Raw genomic sequence first — 19,908 nt, 5'->3', positions numbered from 1 at the left:
TCCCCAGGTCACTAAGGAAAGCTGCAAACTTCCAACAGAAAACCACCGCACAAGCCCCGCTTAACAAACTGCTGCTGACCTCTGCTGCCCACGTTCAGCTAAGAGGTGGCTTGTCCTTCTTCAGGCTGCAGTCCAGGAGTGCCTTTCAATCCTGTTTGTAAGGTTTTGATTTTTATTTAACCTCCAGCTCAGGGCATGTTGCCACCTTGTACCGTAGCAGGGACATGGGAGCAGGGAGATGAAAAACATGACTTTACAAAGCCAGGTCAGAGAGCTGCTTCAGACTTAAGCTGTTGCATGCTGCTTCTTACTCCTGTGAGTCTGCAGGCAGCTGTGGAAGTTCTTCCTGCAGTATTCCCTGTGGAAGAGACTGGGGCAATTCATTTAGTCACCAAAACCCCCCAAGCCTGATGCTATCACTTTGAACTGAGCCAGGGTAAACGCAATGAAGCACAAGAAATATCTTCAAGCCTTGGAGAAAAAACAAATGCCACGGGGAAAAGGGACCTCGTCTGACATCACCTTTCAGTGAAAAGCAGAGTGGATGTTTCTGCTCAGGCACTACAAGAACTGAGACCAACCTGGGAGGAACTACAGGCTGGCATTAACTCTGGGTTTAAACTTCCAGGTAAGCTTAAAGCTGTTTGAAACATTCTTCAGGTGGTACATACAGCAAGCGACCGATGAGCTTCTCCTCTGCTCTGATGTGGTTAGCAGATGCGACAGCTGTCACAGACTGCTTGTCCCCTGCCCCTGCTATTATAAGAAGCAACTGGAGCAGACATCCGCCTCGCTGCAGACGGGAGGATCTGTTCTGAAATTTACAGAGGAACAAGGCAAAGCCTGTACTGGACACACTGTCATTCTTAGTGTCACTCCAACAGCAGCTGGTGAGCACGAGCCAAGGCGCGCAGGTCCCGGGCGCACCGCAGCACGGGGTAAGCTCCAGCCCAAGCTAACCAACAGCACTTGGTTTATCTCACAAGGAAACTCGAGCGCTCTTCCAGCAGGTGATTGAGCTGTAAATCATGTTATGTGTAGCCCTACAAGTATCTTTAGGACAACTTGAAATAGTTTGCTTTAGATAAGAACATTTTTGGCTGGTAGCTAATGGAGATGAAAACCACTCGCAGTCCTGTGTGCAGTCTGTGTCCATCTGAAAAGCCTCCAGACGTGGGTTAGAAGGGCTAAACTGTCTCATAAAAACCGCCTTAACCGCCTTAAACTCAAGACTAAGTTGACTCGTGTGTAAGCATTTAAGGTCTGAAGCTGAACTTCATTTACTCGGCTTCATTTGCTCCTCTGCCCTGTCTGGTTTCTTGGCATAGGAGGGTCTCTGGCATAGGGCATGACTGGCGTCAAATGATGTCACAGGGTTGTGAGTGGGGACAGTAACTTTTTTTCTTGATGCTCAGGTGAACTGTCACACAAATACCAAGTTTGGGGACAGGGGAAGCATCAGTTAAATCACATCAGGGTGTCTGGGGTATTGTTGGCCAGGGGGGAGCTCTTTTTGAGTTTCACTGATCAGTGTGGAAGATCTGCACCTTTTTCACTGGTTTTGATGACCAGTCTTCAACCACAGGCTCTAAGTTTGCCAGGAAAGAGGTAAGCAGGCTGAAACTTGAACAAGGGAGTTCTCTGGGCAGTTATTTATCTCAGGGTCTTCTGCCCCAAACAGCATGAGATATCCACCTTGCTGTTCACTTGCAGAAGGAAACCAAGACTTGTTGCTGTAGACCTCACCTGGAATACTGCGTCCAGCTTTGAAGCCCTCAGCTCAAGGGCATGGGCCTCTTGGACAGGGTCCAGAGGAGGCCATGAGGATGATCAGAGTGCTGGAGCACCTCTCCTATGAAAACAGGCTAAGAGAGTTGGCCTTGTTCAGCCTGGAGAAGGCTTGAGGGGGACCTTACGGGGGCCTTCCAGTACCTGAAGGGCATACAAGAAAGCTGGGGAGGGACTGTTTGTCAGGGCATGTAGCGATAGGAGGAGGGGTAATAGTTTTAAACTGGAGCAGGGTAGGTTTAGATTAGACATTAGGAAGAAGTTTTTCACTCAGGTTGGTGGATCACTGGCACTGGTTGCCCAGAGAGGTGTTGGAGGCCCCACCCCTGAAGACATTCAAGGTCAGGCTTGATGAAGCTCTGAGCAACCTGATCTAATTAAAGGTGTCCCTGCTTACTCAGGTGGGGTGGACTAATGACCATTAGAGGTCCTGTCCAGCCTAATGCATTCTGTGATTCTATGATTCCAAATGCACACAATACAAGCAGGGCTGAGAAACGAGGATACGGGAACCAGCAGGTCTGAGTGCTGTTATCCAAAACGGTGGGGCAAGGTGGAAACTGAGTGAGAGCAGAATATTTAACCAGACTGCTTCCCCTGCCCCGTGACCATATGTCACACACCCCTCACCCCATACTGAACTTAAAAAGCCCAAGATGAACTCAGCAGAGTATTCTGCAACAACCCCAGGCACAGGTCAGCATTGAAGCAGTGACCTTCCCACAGGAGTGGCCTTTCCACAGGAGTCTCCAGAGCCCTGTGCCGTTGCCATTACTATTTTGGATACAAACCACACCTGGTAACTCCACACTCCAACTTTTTTTCTGCCTAAAGGATGTTGCCATTGCATTCCAGCAACTTCAAGTGACTTGTTCTTTCTGGAGAAGTTTTCAGTGGTGAAGATCTTAAATGAAAAACTTCTAAGAACTGAGGCAGGGAGGGTAATAAATAACCTCCGGGAGCTGGGTCGGAGCTGGAATTCTAAGTAGCAACGTCACTCCACCCAGGCAAGGTTTGAGAGCTGCTGTTGGGTTTGGTAATACTGCCCAGGGGCAGAGGAAGGTGTCATACAGGACACAGGGCTGTGCTGAGAGGTTTTCAACCCGGAGGGCTGGCTGCAGAACACAGGGCACTGGGCTGGCTGCAGAACACAAGGCACAGGGCTGGCTTTCTGTAGAGCCTACTGAAGGCACAAAGAAAACAATCGAAACTCGGGGACAAAGTCAGTGTTTTGATGCTAACTTTAGTAAGTAAAGTTTTCCAGATAAAGGCAATTGCATCCATATTTAACAGCTGTTAGAGATACACATTGAATTGCATTATATAAGGGGTGCTTTATATTCAAGAGGAAACATTTCAAGTGGTTTAGTTCTACCTGTTTGGAATCCAGACTTTCTCCCTAGAAGATATTCCAGTTGACAAAAGGGCCTTGTTCAGATATCTGGGATCAACTGAATACATTTATTTAAAAGCAATTTTAAATATCAAAAAAGTAGAAATTAACGCATACAGTACTCAAAAACTGTCACATTAAATACGTGAATAGACACGTGTACTGATGGTTTTTTACCTTAACATTCAATGAGAAGTCAAGATTTCAGCTAGTGGCATGACCAGATCTGATTTCTGTACACGCTGATGTACTATGTAATAAAAAAATAAATAGCAATCGTTGTTCAACAGTAAATAAGACATCATCTGCAGAGCATAACCTCCCCCTCTGGGGGCACCTTCCCCTGCCCCTCCCCCCAACCCCTTATCAGCTAATTTTCCATAAAGATTTAGACTTTCCAAATACTATGTCATGTACAAAATTGCAGACAGTGGCTCATTGAGTTCAAATATAATACTGTACTTAAACTCAATCAATATCATACATTTTCAGATTTCTTATGACCCACAATAAGCCAGAATAAACAGAACTATTGTTCCCGATGGAACTCATTTAATTTTATAAAATGCATATGTATACTATTTTAAAGAGCGTAGAAAAGAATAGACATTTGACTCTACATAATTTTACATGCCTAGGTTTTCTTTATATGATTCGCTTTTATCAGTTTATTTCAAGATCACTTAAAAATACAATTGACCACAAAAGTGAATAGGTTTTGTTCTTTAATGCAACTTAAAACATCGTAGTAATGGATAAAATGGAATGCTAAATAAATGCTAATCCTGACTTCCTTTCCATAAAAAAAACAGAATAAAGCCTGAAATACTGGAGCTGGTAATACTGAAGGATTAGATGCCAGCAGGCTCGCTCACTCACTGCGTAATTAATTCATTTAAATCATTTTTTGTTATAAATGAGAAAATCATTAACAGGTGATAGATGTTTTGCATTTTTTTTTCCATGTGGGGTTTAGACTGATATTTGTTTCTATATTAACCACAAACAGAATTAAATATTCACTGACTACAGTCTCGTAAAACTGAATTAAAAAATGAAAGCCCTCAGAAAGCCTGAGATGTGTTTGTATGGGATGAAAAACCCTTTCCATGCAGCCAAGACAATCTGCTTGGAGATCGCAGCGCTAGGTACCGAAGCCAAAATAACAGTGAAAGCAAGTGATACAAAGCTACGTGTGAAAGGCATGGAACCTGCTACGGACAAACCACAACTGCATGGTGTCTCAAAGCTGAAAAAACGGTGTTGAGAGTGATATAGGAAACGAAAGTTCTCAGGAATACACTTAAGTGTTTTCTGGCGATGCAGCTTTATACCATCTTTCGAGAAACCTCAGGTCCAATGCAGCCTTTCAAAGACTTGCTTAGAAATTAGCTTTATAGCAGTATGTCTGTTACTGGGTGCTTTGAGACTCTCACAGTTCCAGTTTGGTGAACTCTACAAAACCAGCCTGACACTTGTGATCTGAGCGCTATCATTAACAGCCTGACCACACGCATGAGAGGTCATCTAAACTCCCACTTTTTCAGAGCAATTACAAACAATTTAAATTTATCCTTATATCACCGCATTAAGAAATTTTATTTTAGGTAAATAACTTTTTAGCAAGGTTGAAGACAGAGGAAAAAAACCCCACAAAATCATTTTTCAAAGAGCCAATTTAGCTACAAACAAATACTGTTGCAAGCTCACGTTAACCTGAATAGCGATTAAGTTAAAATGTTCTCTTCTTCAAATGTAGCTATATGACTACAGTGCTACTTTTGTACAAAGGCGGGTTTCAAGTAAGCATCTAAATGCATGCATAATGTCAACAGTTAAACATTTTCTAGAAGTCCTCGGTTACTAAGAATTCAGTGAAAGAAACCAGCAAATTTCACACATACCTACTAAAGAACAATAGGACTAATTTTCATTAAAGTAAGTTTTCCAATGAAATAAATTTGTTGTAACTTTTTCTAGTGAGGTAATGTCACAGGGGAACTGCAATCACAGTTTGGCATAGGTCCATAGAATATAAACATGAAATGCCGTATGCACACCATAAAACATTACTGTTACCTGTAAAGTCAGTGAATATTTGTCTTCATAATTACACTTAACTGAGCACTATATTAAATAAATACCGAAGTGGGTTTCATAGCTGTAAACTGCATACACTTATAAACTGCAGACTGATTTTGAAATTGTCCAAAACCATTCACTCGTTCTAACTTTCTGCTAATTGTATATTGAGAACAGCGAGTTATGAGGAACAGTCATTTCTGTACAGTGACGTGGTTGACGGAGACCACCTACGCTGGGAAAGCTGGCAGTTCATACCTATGTTGAACAGCATAGACAGGGGTGTAAGTGCTAGATGCCGAGGATGGCTTCAACGAACCCAATAAGGCGTGCCAGGTTCCAAGGCTACCATAATACTGGCAAAGGCAGAATAACATGGTATATTTACAAGACATAGAATTCAACCTCATGAGGTGAAACTTAAATGAATTCTTAATTTGTAACAGCAGCTATATATACAATTGTGCACAGGATTACAGGGAGGCAGCAGCGTTCGCTTTTGCTAAAAAGCCCGTCTTGCGTGAAGAATGTGCAATGCTCAAGTTTAGGATTTGTTTGTTTGTTTGTTTGTTTCTACTAGTCCGACAGAATGTGCACAAAGGACACCGGAAAGACCCCTTTCCTCTCTGGCTGTCCTTCGATGTGGCCGATCTGCAACACAGGAGAAAAACACACACATGTATCTGTACTGGTAGACACATCGACACGCGGGTGGGGTAGGAAGCAGCGGGACTGCATGGATCCCACGGAGCCGTTGCAAGTTCTGGAGCAGCTCAAAGCAAACCTGAGTTAACACCTGAATTTGTGAAACACAGGAAAACCGAGGGAAACGAAGCCACCTAAATCCAAAGAGAACAAAACAACTACAACTGAATATGGAAACCTAGAAGGGCTACAAAGACCAGCGAGTTTCTGGAGTCTCACCAAAACAGAAGCCTTGCTTTCATTTGTCTGACCTATCTCGTTACTGCAAGTTCGTCTGTGTCTTTCAAACCCACTCATCTCAGTTACTGAATAACTCCTAAACATTGCACTTGAGGGAAATGATAAGGAAGTGATTTTCTTTATTGAATAGAAATATATATTTATAGAAATAGCCCAGCTATTTTCTCATTGAATTAGTATGATTCCTAATGATTTAAGTGCATACTAGCATTTACACCAGTTCAGTACTGCCTTATTAAGTATTCTTCACGTACAACTTCTTAACATGTTTGGCATAATCATCAGTTATAATGAAACAGCCAAGCAACTTCTTAAAAAAAGGCATTTTCTAGATGAACTTTACATCTTTAAAATTCGTAATCATAAGGAGCTATCAAACTGATAGCACCGGAGGAGCAGCCTTGACTGACCACATAACCCTCCTGCTCCAGTGCTGCTCACTACTTTCAGAAGAATAATGTACCTCCTTCCTCTTCCACAGGCTCACAAAATGGGAAGGGGAAACATGCAGGGCTGGCCATTTCCTCTTGCAGAGCCAAATTTTTGAAGCATATGAGTCAAGAGCCCTCATTTCCCTTCTCAGAAACACTGAGACTGGAGCACTTCATGGAACTTGTCAGGCATGTTCCCCAGGATCTTAAAAAGCCACTTCACAAGACTGATTCAGCAACTAATGCACCCATAATCAGGGACTGGATAGTATGGGTAACCCACCAGCTTTCCACTGGGCATTGTGCCCTCAGTACCATCTTTTCAGTTGAAAATCTTCCACGCTTAAATGCTCAGAGAGAGGAAAATGTGTAGCTAGAACCTAACCAGCAAGGGGTGTGCTGCTCTTGCAGCATTAGGAAATCATAGACAGCACTGCAATAAGAATTTGGTTTAAAGCAAAATCTGTCTCATTTTCCCCAGTGATAATTCTTAGGCAGGGAAGTATGATGTATGATGTAGCAGGGTTTTGGGGGCTGGAAATGGGGTTGAAAAAAACCTGATGTTCACACTCAAGAACCAAAAAACAACATGCAGTGCCTAGTATGACACAAACCGATGGCATGGGAGGGAGGAAAGGAAAGCAAATGTTAACCACCTCACATTTAAGGAGAAAACCCATCAGCTTACAGCAGTTACCAGTAGTCTTTCAGAGTTCCAGAAACCTTGTAGGTGTAACTTCACATCCCCAGTGAACTGAAGATAATTTGCTATTTAATTTTTCATGAAGAGTGTAAGCATGGAGTAAAACTCACTACCTCTTCTTTTAATGAAAGGCCAGCGTGCATTACAGAGTGGAACATGTAAACACGTGTTGTTATGAGCCAGCAATAAACCAAACCTAGTCAGGACAGTTTGAGCAGACTCTCAGGAAGAGACAGAAGGTAGGAGAGAAGCAGGGGCTTCTCTAATAGGAGTTTAAAGGCTGCTTGTTAGTTGAGGAAAGAAACCTCCCCAAAATCAACAAAATAAAACTACCACCTACAACGCAAAACAAGAAGAAATACCCCAGATCTGGAAAAAGAGGCTTTCCTTTAAAAGTCATAAGGAAGCTAAGTGGAACTATAAAGGAAGAAGATACATACCCACCACTCTTGGTCCTCTTCACCAGTTACAATAATTACTTCTCCTTCAACAAATGTGAGCTCATCATCGTTATCTGCCTGACAGTCATAAATGGTCTTCACTCGCCTAACTTTGTTTTTCCCCTAAAAACAGAGGATGTTACAGGATGAAGGACATGAGGAACAGCAAAAACATATATATAACACGAATTTTGACTTCTAGTTATGTTTTATTTTAAAAGAAGGTGAAAACTACCGAATTGCTTTCCCTTCAATTGGGGACATTAAAAAAAAATAAGTATCAAGAAACCCCTGCTTCAAGAAGACTATTAAAACCAAAATCATATCAAAATTACCTACACAATTGGAGGTTTTCTTTTCTTACGACTCAGAACTCCCAAGAGACTTCAATGAGTAGTGCACAGCTTAAGTAACATATGCTTCCTCCAGCAAACACAAGTTTAAATAACATCTTTACATTGTTCCAGTCCACAAACACCTTCTCTCTCTAATAACACTTCATTGAAAAACCCACCAGGGACAGAAAATGAAATCCAATCTCCACTGAATGTTACAGGGGAGGTAAGGGCTGAGGAAAACACTGCACTGAAATCCAGGTATTCCTTACAGTTTGGGTTTGGATCTGGTGCAAAAAATACACCATTCTTTGATTTCAGAGCTGCTTATAGGACTGAAGGTTATTTTGAGGTATTTTTCTCACCCAGAAGGTTAGCAATTTCTTACTAAAAGATTCTTAATTTCAGGTGGCAATACTATTCTGTGCTGCTAACTCACCACACATACCCTCTCCGCTCTACCATTCTGAGTGCAAGCATTTTTCTAGGTCATACTTTGCTGCATACTGCTAGCTGGTGAAAAAGCCTGGGCCACGGGCTCCTCCCCAAACATATGCCTCTCCCGGCAGGGAAAGCGCTTTAAATAGAGCGTCAATAAAGCAAGGAAGCAATATTCACAGCAAACCACTCCTGCTACTTTGTATTCCTGCATTTTCACACCCACACGTATTCAAAACCTACGGGTCCTTCCTTGAACAGAAGAACACAAAATCCCCAGAAGAGCACAAGATGAGAGCAGAAGGGCTACGAAGGAAAAGTCAGCAGGTTTAGAGGAATTTGAGCCAAAAGTAACTTCACAGAGGAAATTCCCTAGGAAGCCATCTCTTTGCTATTACCTACCCACTTGAAATACCTTTTGTTTTGGCAAAGAAAAGTTTCCTTGCAGATAAACAGCAGAACAGACGCACAAGAGCATCCACACTAAACTCCACGTCCAGAAAAATGACAATTATAGAGGGATCTAAAGGACAAAGCTGTTAACACAGCAAAATACGAGTAAAAAAAAACCCTCATGGCCAGGACAAATGGAAATACCTGAAGTGAAGCTCATATGAGATCAAAGGGGTTTTTTTACACCAAGGGTTTGCTGCAGCAAGAAGGTACTTCAAAGGATGCTTTATCTTTTTTTTTAAACAAATTAATGTAATTTGAACAAACCCCTGAACTATCACAAGGGACTGGAACTTAGTATTAATGTGGATTTGGGGCCATTCCAGCTTTCAACTCCAGAGAACATTTACAAACTAAGAACACTTCCAATCAACCCTCCGATGATAAAGGGAAGCAACAACTTCTGCCAGGTAAAAACTGTCTCATTCCATAAAGCAACCAGAGGAAGTTAAATTCCTCTAAACTGGCAGAACTGTACACAACTCAGCTTGTCAGGAGCTGAAAAATGATAGCAATTGCTGCTGGTTCCTCCTGATCCCAGAGCAACATGTCAATGTTCTATGGTTCCACTTAGGGGAGCGGTGAAAAGCAGCATTCGAGCCTGAGGTGTATTTAATCTTGGGAAGGTTTAAAAAAAGCTGGATCTCTGGAGAGAGTATGTATTTTCCAAAGCACAGTTTGGGGCACTGGTGTATAAAGAAATAGAAGCAATTCCAGGACATGCAATTTCCAATGAAACAAATACCACCCACCCCAAACTCCTTGTATCCAGTAGAACTTAAGAAGCGACTTTTATACTTAAGACTGAGTAATAACCAGTCATTAATAATCCCTCCACCCTTACATTCAACTTTTTATTTTTTTTAGTTTAAAAAAGTGTTTTGTTTCCTTTATAGAAAACACACACACACAAAAGAGCACTGAGGTGCTCAGTGGGATTTTAGAAGCACTCGGAGCAAGTTTCACTTCTTTAAAAAGATCCTTTCAAGCCCTTACATATTAACAGCACTGATGTCCTTTACCTAATAATCCTAAACAACTGTTTTTTCTAGAAGTTCCAATTAAAAAAAGTCTGTGCTCATCTAATTGGAGGCTAAATAGTCAGAGCCAAGAGTGAAGTACCCACAAGTGCTGGTGGCTGCTGTCACAGGTCTTAGGCATAGCACGTCAGCAGTTTGTGTGCAGGGGATACAGCTAGATGTGAGAATGGGGCAAGATACATTTAAGAGGAATTCTTGCACATTATTTATTATTTGAGAAAAAAACCCAAACCACCTGCAGTGAACAAGATATACTTGTGCATGCAATGAGTGTAAACTGGAACACTAGGGCAATTCTCCTCATCAGTACAGGCTGGGAGATGATATGATAGAGAGCAGCCCTGCAGAGAAGGGCTTAAAGGTGCTGGTGGATGAGAAGCTCAGTATGAGCCAAGAATATGCGCTCGCAGCCCAGAGGCCAACCGCATCCTGGGCTGCATCAAAAGAAACATGACCAGCAGGTCAAGGGAGGGATTCTGCCCCTCTACTCTGCTCTTGTGAGACCCCACCTGCAGTACTGTGTCCAGCTCTGAAGTCCCCAACACAAGAAGGACACAGAACTGCTGGAAGGGGTCCAGGGGAGGCCACAAAGATGATCAGAGGGCTGGAGCATCTATCCTGTGAAGACAGGCTTGTTCAGCCTGGAGCAGAGAAGGCTCTGGGGACACCTTATAGCACCTTCCAGTCCCTGAAGAGGCTATAGGAAAGCTGGGGAGGGACTTTTTAGAAGGGCATGCAGTGATAGGACAAGAGGGAATGGTTTTAAATTGGAAGGGGGTAGATTTAGATTGGATATTATGAAGAAATTCTTCACCATGAGGGTGGTGAGGCACTGGCACAGGTTGTGCAGGGAAGTGGTGACTACCCCTCCCCGGCAGTGTTCAAGGCCAGGTCAGATGGGGCCTTAAGCAGCCTGGTCTAGTGAGAGGTGTCTCTGCCCATGGAAGGGGGGTTGGGACTTGATGATCTTTAAGGTCCCTTCCAACCCAAACCATTCTGTGATTCTGTGATTATCAGAGGTCAGAACTTTGATCACAGCAACACAGTGGAACTATTTAATTTACTGCACAGGTGAAAACGTCCCAATTTGGACACCACCACATTTCTTCTCAGAGACTTCTGTATAAAGTAGGGTAAGAGTTTAAAAAAGCCTCCAAATTATTACTCCCCTGTTTGCTTTCTCTCTTTTTTTAATCAAGTGGCAAATAGCTGAGAACATCCAGCATCATTTGCCTGCTTTTGAATATAAGTAGGTATGTAAACAAATCCTAGCCCCAGACACTTTTGGATCAGTTCCCTATACTATTTCATTTAACCTCCAGAAGGATCAGGAAGCCCAGTGACAACCCTGTTGTTCTCAGTTCCGACAGGAGCTTACACACAAGCCCATGAGAGAAGCCAAGCAGAGCGATGGCTCCAGGAAGAGTGAGTGTTCTTCCTCAGACAAGCACAAGAAGGGAGAAACTCACCCTCTGCTTTCACTACGAGAACAGAAGTCTTATTTCCTTTTACATAAGTGCTTTGCATAGCCAATTTGACAAGCAAAACCATCTCCTTTTTGATGTATTCTTAATGATGAAAGTCTAAAGAGAAGCTCTGGAGTTTCACATAGTGCTTTCAATATGCATATGCATGAAGAATCCTCTGTTGGCCAGAAATTGCACCAGTTAGCAAGATCAGCAGCGAGATGAATTGGGAGTTGAAGGAGGAGGCTTGGAACTGAGTTACAGTTTCAACTCTGCTACTGCACAGCATCCAGCAATGTCAGTTCTGCCACTTCAGCAATGTGCCTCAAATGCTGTTAACCACTTACACACACCGACCTGAACTGCTCATACAGGAACATTTACTAGTTTGTCACAGCTGACTTGTACTTCATGGTTTTTATCTGCTGACAGTAGGTGCTTAACATTCTTTCCTTAAAGCTTGCAAACCCCAAGTATGTAAATATTCTAGTCTTTAAGGCATACAAAGCAGTGAGAAAAGCCACGAATCCCATGGATCAGTTCTAGATTGGAACAGGCTGCTCAGGGAAGTGGTAGTGGCACCATCTCTGGAGGTATATGAGACACGTAGATGTGGTGCTCAGGGACAGGGTTTAGCAGCTGGACATGGCAGTGCTAGGTTAATGGTTGGACTCGGTGATCTCAAAGGTCTTTTCCAACCAAAGTGATTCTGTGAATAAAGAGGTATGACTGGCACAGCTAAAAAAGCCCAAGTTCCCTAATAAATCTAAATACGCTGCCAAGCTCCCAGAACTATTGTGTTATGTTACTAGTTTTGGTTTCAGTATGCAAAAGGCCTAGAAAACCTCCATCATTTGCTAAAGCTGCTTGGGAGCACAAAAAGCAGACCTTGTTCCCTACCCTACCCATAATGTTACATTGCTTTGTGTGCATAGCTTAAGGGTGGGTTCATGGGGTTTTATTTTGGAACAGACGGTCCTACAATAAATTCAAAGCCTTCCATGGACACTTTAATTAGAATAATACCTACCAAATTTATTTTCCTGGGAAGTGGCACAGGGGTTTCTGGCAGGGTGTGAGTTATGTCATTAGACTCTTCAGATGCTTGCCTTTGGACGGTGTCTCTAGATTGAACGTTCGGAGAAAGATCTAAGGAGTGAGATTTCTGATTTGCCTCTGAGGGCTGAGGCTTCGGTGATGCTTCTCCACCTTGAGATTTAGCCAACAGCTCTCCCAGCTGAGGTTTTGGAGGAAGGTCCTTCATTTGTGGCTTTGGAGGTAAGTCTCCAAGTTGTGGTTTTGGTGGCAAGTCTCCTAGCTGAGGCTTGGGGGGTAGTTCTCCAGGCTTCGGGGGTAAATCTCCTACTTGAGGTTTCTGAGTTAATTCCAGAGGCAGAGGCTTTGGGGGCAAGTCTCCAGGTTGTGGTTTCTGTGGTATATCGATGGACAGTGAGGGCTTCTGAAACATTTCCATGTGCTGATGGGATTTATCTATTGAAAGGTGATGACTGGTTTCTATTTTTCTTAGTGCCACTAAAACAGAAAAGCATAACAGTATTTTTTTTCAGTCTCATTTTAATATTGAATCACCTAGACACATAGCAAAACTGTAGTTGTGTAAATCACCACATGGTTAGATATTAGGAAGAAATTCTTCCCTCTGAGGGAGGTGAGGCCCTGGCACAGGCTGCTCAGAGAAGCTGTGGCTGCCCCCTCCCTGGCAGTGTTCAAGGCCAGGTTGGATGGGGCTGTGGGCAACCTGGTCAAGTGGAGGGTGTCCCTCATCATCTTTAAGGCCCCTTCCAAACCATTCTCTGATTCCATGTTCACTAAGCCCTGATAATGCCTGTATGTTCTCCTAGTATGTTCCAAAGCTCTAACTTTTTTTTAGTTTAATAAAAACCTTCTCAATCTTCCAAAATCTTTTCAGTTTTACTGAAGTCTCATGGTTTGAGAGAAGATCCATATATTTAAAACAAGTATCTAATTTCACACATTTTAAAAAGATATATTTTTGAGAATACCCACAAAGAGAACTCTTACCTTTTTGAGGTAGTTTGGGAAGAACTCTAGGGCCAAGTGCAGTCTTTGCAGTCCCAGTGCTAAATCAACAGATATGAATTTTTAGTGCTTAGGATTGCTACAAAATACACCTTTTCTTTCCCTTTTCCCCCCTCTAAACATCCATAATGAAACAAAAAAGAAAAAAAAAAAACCTCAGAAACCCCCTAAACAACACACCCATTTATTTTGCTTCTTTTGTATAACCATTTTATCTGTGGATCAATCCTGAAACTCAAAGCACTGTTCAGAATGAAATGCTTAATTCAGAGAAAGAGACATACAAACCCCACACAGCTTTAAGTCTGCAGGGCAGATTTATTCTACAAACTAAAGTATGTGCAAAAACGTACTCTGAAAATAGGTGAGGCTGAAAGACCAGGTCAGGGGGCAGATCTTGAACTTTAAGGAAAATTTGGTCTTTAAAATAATTATACTGAAGAACTCAAAACACAGTCAGTCTTTGATATCAATGATTTGGCTTTCCAGGACTGAGCCTATAACTTTGAGCCCACTGTGTGAGGATAATATTGTACTGCACACAAACTGAGCCACAAATCTCTGCTACTCCAAGGAAATACTGATGACAGTGGGAAAACACCACACTTTACTCTGTTGACCTGTGTTACAGCTGAGTTAGCTACCCCTAGTGGCAGGCAACAATGCAAGCAGGACGGATGCAATTTAATTACAGCATAAAAATCTGAGATAGTTGTGTATTGCTACAACTTTCTGTTTCCTGTTGTAGACAGTATTTTTCAGAAATAACCCCAGGGTGGCTCAAAATTGCAGATATGACATGTGAGGGCAAAACATGCTACAAGTTCCAACAAAACACCATCAACTTTCTTCCACCAAAGCCACATCTGATTCCCTTTAATAGGAAAGGACTGTGGAAGAAAAGAAGAAAGCCAATTGATTTAAGATATATTAAAAAAAATAAAATCCCATTATAATCTCAAAATAATTAGACAAAAAACAAGGAAAAAGAAAAATGAGTGAGGAAGTTGCTAGAGTATGTTCAACAGTGCAGAGTCCAGCTTCCTTGATTCTGGTATTTGCCTCTGAAGTCAACATTTCAAAATGAGCATGATGATGCACTTTTCACTTCCTAGTTTTTTAAATAGTCAAAATATATCACAACACAAAACTGAAAGAACGGCTAAGCTCAATCTTGGTACAATAAACATTTTCCTCAGCCTTTACCTAATGCCATCAACCAGGAGTACCATGCTTCTACCCTTGTCTGACAAGTATCAAGAATGGCACTGGCTCTTTGTGCTTCCCTGAATACCCAGCGCTGCCTGGATGGATTCAGCAAACACAGCACGTCAGCTGTGCTACCAACAATGCATCCACCAGCTCTCCTCAGTTCTGGACACAGACTGAGGGGTGTCCAGAAACTCTATCTACACATCTACAGTGATCTGTTTGATATGACACATCCATCTGATCCTCTATTAGAAGAGGGGTGGCCAGCAGGGACAGGGAGGTGATTGTCCCTCTCTGCTCTGCCCTTGTGAGACCCCATCTGGAGTCCTGTGTCCAGATCTAGGAGTCCCAATACGAGAAAGATGTAGAACTGTTGGAGAGGGATCAGAGGAGGCCACAAAAATGATTAGAGGGCTGGAGCACCTCCCCTACAAAGAGTGGCTGAGGGACCTGGGCTTGTTCAGCCCAGAGAAGAGAAGTCTGCAGGGGGACCTCATTGCAGCCTTCCAGTCCCTGAAAGGAGCATATAAACAGGAAGGAAATCAACTTTTTGAAAGGATAGACAATGGCAGGACAAGGGGGAATGGACTAAAGCTAAAGGAGGGAAGGGTTAGATTAGATATTAGGGGGAAGTTTTTTACAAAGAGACTGGTAAGGTGCCAGAACAGGCTGCCCAGAGAGATGGTAGATGCCCCATCTCTGAAGGTGTTCAAGGCCAGGTTGGATGTGGCCCTCGGCAACCTTGTATAGATCCAGGCCTGAAGGTTGGTGTCCCTGCCTGTGGCAGGGGGGTTGGAGCTCTATGATCCTTGGGGTCCCTTCCAACCCAGACCATTCTATGATTCTATGATCTCCAGGCCATGGCCTGATCACATACACTTGTGGTTATCCAGGGTCTTCACTGTGTTGCCTGAGGCACTTGTTTATTAGAACTCCCACACTCTGAACCTCAGGGCCTTGGAATCACAACACAGATAAAGGAGCAACAAACACTAAGTGACAGGGATGTATGACTATCCTTACTACTCCAGGTATTGGGAAAGACACTTGTGACGTACAGACCTGATGAACTAGGAGCTAAAAGCAGTTTGGTGTTACTACAGACTGTGTGTCAGCCCGTAAGCTCAACAGACCGGAAAACAGTTAAGCTGGAAGATGGAGATGAATCCTTTTACAGAGCTGTCTTCAAGGCCAGCCTGTAGCCAGAGTGACACCTCTGCAGCTACAGGCATGAGACCTCACACTGAAGCAGACAAAATGTCAGGAGACATGAAAATAAAACTTTTGTCCTGCCAGAGTGCAGTCAGAGGCAGCGTTCCCCAGCTCAGAGCGCGTTCTGTATGAGCACTAGAGAGATTCTGGTACGAGTCGTTCTGCCCATCCTGCTCAAAGGCTGGATTGTGTTCGGACAGCTATGAACAAAGCGTAGGAGGCTCAATGAAGCCAAAGTATTTCTATGGTCCTAAGGCATGCAGAAAGCTTATGAAGAAGCATAACTAGGATTTTACTTCATAGGAAGGCAATTATTTTTCTAGTTTACAAATTAGCGATAGTTGGTCATTTTCCACCTTTGCCTTCACACACACAGATTTTACCTTGACTGCTGAGACATCCCCTCAAACTTGTTTGCAGCCTTAGTTGAAGGTGGGCCCAAATCATTACCTGAGGTACAAAAAACACAATTAAAAAATCCAGGTCATTAGGATAACCCAAATATAATCAGCAGAGGGTGAAACTTAAAGCAAAGTACACATTTTCCCAAGTATCCTCTACACAGCATGTCTAAAGCTTTTAAAGATCATTCATTATTAATAATTTTGTAAGTGAAAAAGTGGCACAATAATCCAACTTGACCTTTCATAAAACACATTTTAAAGCAACTCACTGGTATTTCACATCTGCTGGCAAGGAGAGATTGAATGACACCGCTGAGTTACTGCTGCAGGGCATGTGTTTTGAATATACTGTTTCAGTTTTCTCTGAGTAGAAGGAGATACCGCAGGCCAGGATCAAATAAATTTATCACAGATGTTTACATTTTGCATTATGAGACACATCTTTTGAAAACCACCCTGAATTTGATTTTATTCACAGAATCATCAGATTTCCAAGGTTTGGCATTTTACCCCACATGAAGAACAGCCTTTGCTGATTTAATGACGTACGTCAGTATCTTACCATAACCCGGGCGTTAAGTGTTGGTAAAGATCCTGGGTATACCTAATTCTCTCAAAAGGCAGCAAAATCCAAACCCACATCCTTCTGAACTCCTTCATTAGAAGGCTTCTCCTTCATTAACCAATGCCATTCACAAGATACAGCTATACTACTTTGTCTTAGTGCCTTTATTACCCTCTTCCCCATCTCTATTACAGCATAAATAATCTTAGAGCCAACATGAACAACCTTTAGCAAATTTTGTCACTGGAACAGCTGGAAAGTGACATTTAATGATACAAGACAAAAATCCTTCCCTTGCAAAAAAATGACATTCTTTTGCAAGATACCCTATAAACCATTCTTAGTGTGTTGAAGTCTAAATTAAACAGCAGAAAAGGCTCGTGCTGAGCCTTGCTAAAATTATTTCTATATTTAAAAGTAAGAAGAAAAAAGGAAAACAAAGGTAAGACAAGCAGCAAACCCTTCGCATGTAGATCCTATGGGTAAAGTAAGGACAAACCTCTCATGGTTGCTATGAAAATCCAAAATAACCTAAATGACACTTTTAGAACATCACTAAATAGTAACTAAATTTGCTTAGACATAAACTAAGGATTGCTCTGCTTGAAAACTTCTCTTAGTGCACAGATTAGAAAACAAATGCTGAAACTCAACGTAACAAGAAACACAAAACAGAAAACGCTTCTGAAAAGTAAAGCAGTGAACATCCAACAATAATACTCTTAAACCAAAACCACAGAGGCAGATACAAGAAACTCTCTCTCTTATAAACACAAAACTTATACTTGCTTAAAATCCAAATGGATTTGAAACAAGTTTTTGGACAGATCTCAGCTAAGACAAAGGGGAGAAGAGGCCCCTCTTCCACCTACTGCACCATAGAGCAGAAAAGCGACAGAATAAGCCATGTCCTTCTCTGTTCCTGCTTTGTAAAATATATTCTACTGCTGGAAAGTTCTCCATCCTCAATTCCATACCTGCACCTTTCCCGTCATTTCCTTTTCCTTCATCCATTGTCTAGTGTTTCTAAAGAAAAGCTGGTGCTAGCTCAGCAGCTGTTCCTACCACACTTTAAATCCTACTGGTGTTACATTACTTTTACATGCTGGTTTGGACTTAAAGATATACATTTTTTTAAAATTTTGAAGTCCAAGCTCTTCAAAATGTCTTTACTACATTTTTTCTGTATCCCAGACATCTGGAAATTAAGAGAATGAAAAATGATTGCTATTTTTTGTAATCCTTGATAAAAAGACTTGTTCTACAAGTTCTGTTCTTGTCTTCATATTAAATCATATTCTTCACGAGTACTCTGTGATTTACCACAGTTAACTCATTTAATTTACTGAAAAATACATATTAAATTTCCTCAAAAAAGCTGTACTTTTAAGCTTGTGGGTTTTTATTTTTTTCACTTTTAGGTTACTAATTTTGTGTTTATGTTAGGACAGAGAGAAGATACTCCTAAGATACAAGGTGTATATGGATGCCCACCCTGTATAAGCATTCAATCTCAGCTCAACAGTTTACAGGTGTATGGAAATACTGCCACCAAGACCACAATTCTAGAAAATTACATGGGCCTAAGGTTTGTAGCTGCAGGGAGAAGCTGACTGCATAGAGCAATGTTTATTGAAAAGAAGAACAATTTGAGTAGTTGGAAAAATAGCTTCTGTCAGAAAGATATCCTGCTTAAAAAAAACCAACAAAGCAGTGCTGTTTCTGTGTAACTTCTATGGGTAGAAGGATGCAAACCTGTCAGTCTTTGCATACGTACAGACAACGGCACAGAACCCGGAAATGTATTGAGACAACACATCCCCACCGGTTTGGTATGAGCACTTTAAGGGAGAGAACTGGCACAGAGCCCAAGGAAAGAAGCTCTTCTGGCACTCAGGAGAACTGCATAGATTCTCCAAGGTGCGTCTGCCCCAAATCAAGATCCATCTAGATTACCGAGCTGGTCAGAGCAGCAGCAGGGGTGAGGAAGCAGATGCAGAGCAGATGCAGCAGATGGGGCTGGGGTGAGGCAGCCTGGGCAGCAAGGGCAGAGAGAGGGAGGCAGCAGAGGAGACTGAATTGGGCCCCGGGGAGTGTGGAATATTTTCAGTTTTCTCAAGTGAGATTCAGATACAGAAGCCTGGAAGCTAGAGTGACAGAAGATAGAACTGTTGATTTATCTGAGCTGACGTTACATCAAGCTGCAATCATTGGAAAGTAAGCACCAGGTAAAAAGAAACCAAAGATCATATATTATCCATCATAAAGGTTTTCCCCTGCCCTTTTGTTTTGCATTTCAAAACTCACCCCAAGGAATTGGGCCCTTATTCTGGGGTCCATGAGGTAGTGGGCTTGGTGGGTCAGAGAGGGTTCTTTTGTGTCCTGGGGGTGGGGGAGGTGGTCTCTTCTTGGAAAGAGTGGAGCTGCCACTAGAGGTTTGAGTGCTTAGAGGGAGGGTTGAAGGTGGGCCTGCAAAATAACAAACAACCTTCTTACAAATACATGGGCATCAACGTCAAAGCAGCACTGAAAAATTCACAGTCAGACCCACAGCGAAGTGCAGCGAGAGACTAAAATAAAAAGACAAGCCATGCCAAAACACTGTTCAGAGTCAGACACGTTCATCACACCTTTAACCATCTCAGCTGTGGGAATAGCAGCAACTTGACAATAGAATGACACGTGTAATTATGTTTAAAAAATATAGGATTAATCACTCCAGGATTTCTAATTTTAGGCACTGTTTAAAGAGAAAAGCATGAAATCCTATAATTAAGTAATATTTAGCATTTGGTATTAAAATTACTAGTAATTTATACAAGAATGAAATAGCTTTCTAGATGTTCTATTGCATAGGGATTTATTTTTGCCCTCCAGGACATCCCATACAAATTTTGTTAATAAACTTAGGGGGAGGAATATAAAATCTATCTACACATT

General features: G+C 42.1%; 1 protein-coding gene across 2 annotated transcripts in view; it reads right to left on the bottom strand.

Annotated features, from left to right (window-relative positions):
- Positions 1 to 5,576: 5,576 nt before the first annotated feature.
- ASAP1 (ArfGAP with SH3 domain, ankyrin repeat and PH domain 1) overlaps positions 5,577 to 19,908 on the bottom strand; it is a gene marked incomplete at its 5' end in the record, with an annotated part of 135,605 nt that continues 121,273 nt past the window's right edge. The window contains 6 exons of one of the 2 annotated variants that reach the window (XM_084280031.1): positions 5,577 to 5,914; positions 7,783 to 7,905; positions 12,545 to 13,047; positions 13,558 to 13,616; positions 16,383 to 16,449; positions 19,276 to 19,437. In XM_084280031.1, the coding sequence (XP_084136157.1) occupies positions 5,840 to 5,914; positions 7,783 to 7,905; positions 12,545 to 13,047; positions 13,558 to 13,616; positions 16,383 to 16,449; positions 19,276 to 19,437 (989 nt within the window). In that variant the 3' untranslated portion in view covers positions 5,577 to 5,839. The remainder of the gene's footprint in view (positions 5,915 to 7,782; positions 7,906 to 12,544; positions 13,048 to 13,557; positions 13,617 to 16,382; positions 16,450 to 19,275; positions 19,438 to 19,908) is intronic. The other variant, XM_084280032.1, reaches the window with a different exon arrangement.

This window comes from Gallinula chloropus, assembly GCF_964237585.1.
Source record: "Gallinula chloropus genome assembly, chromosome: 2".
Taxonomy (NCBI): Eukaryota; Metazoa; Chordata; class Aves; order Gruiformes; family Rallidae; genus Gallinula; species Gallinula chloropus.
Note: the sequence above shows the minus strand (reverse complement) of the source record. Positions and strands in the feature narration are given on the sequence as shown.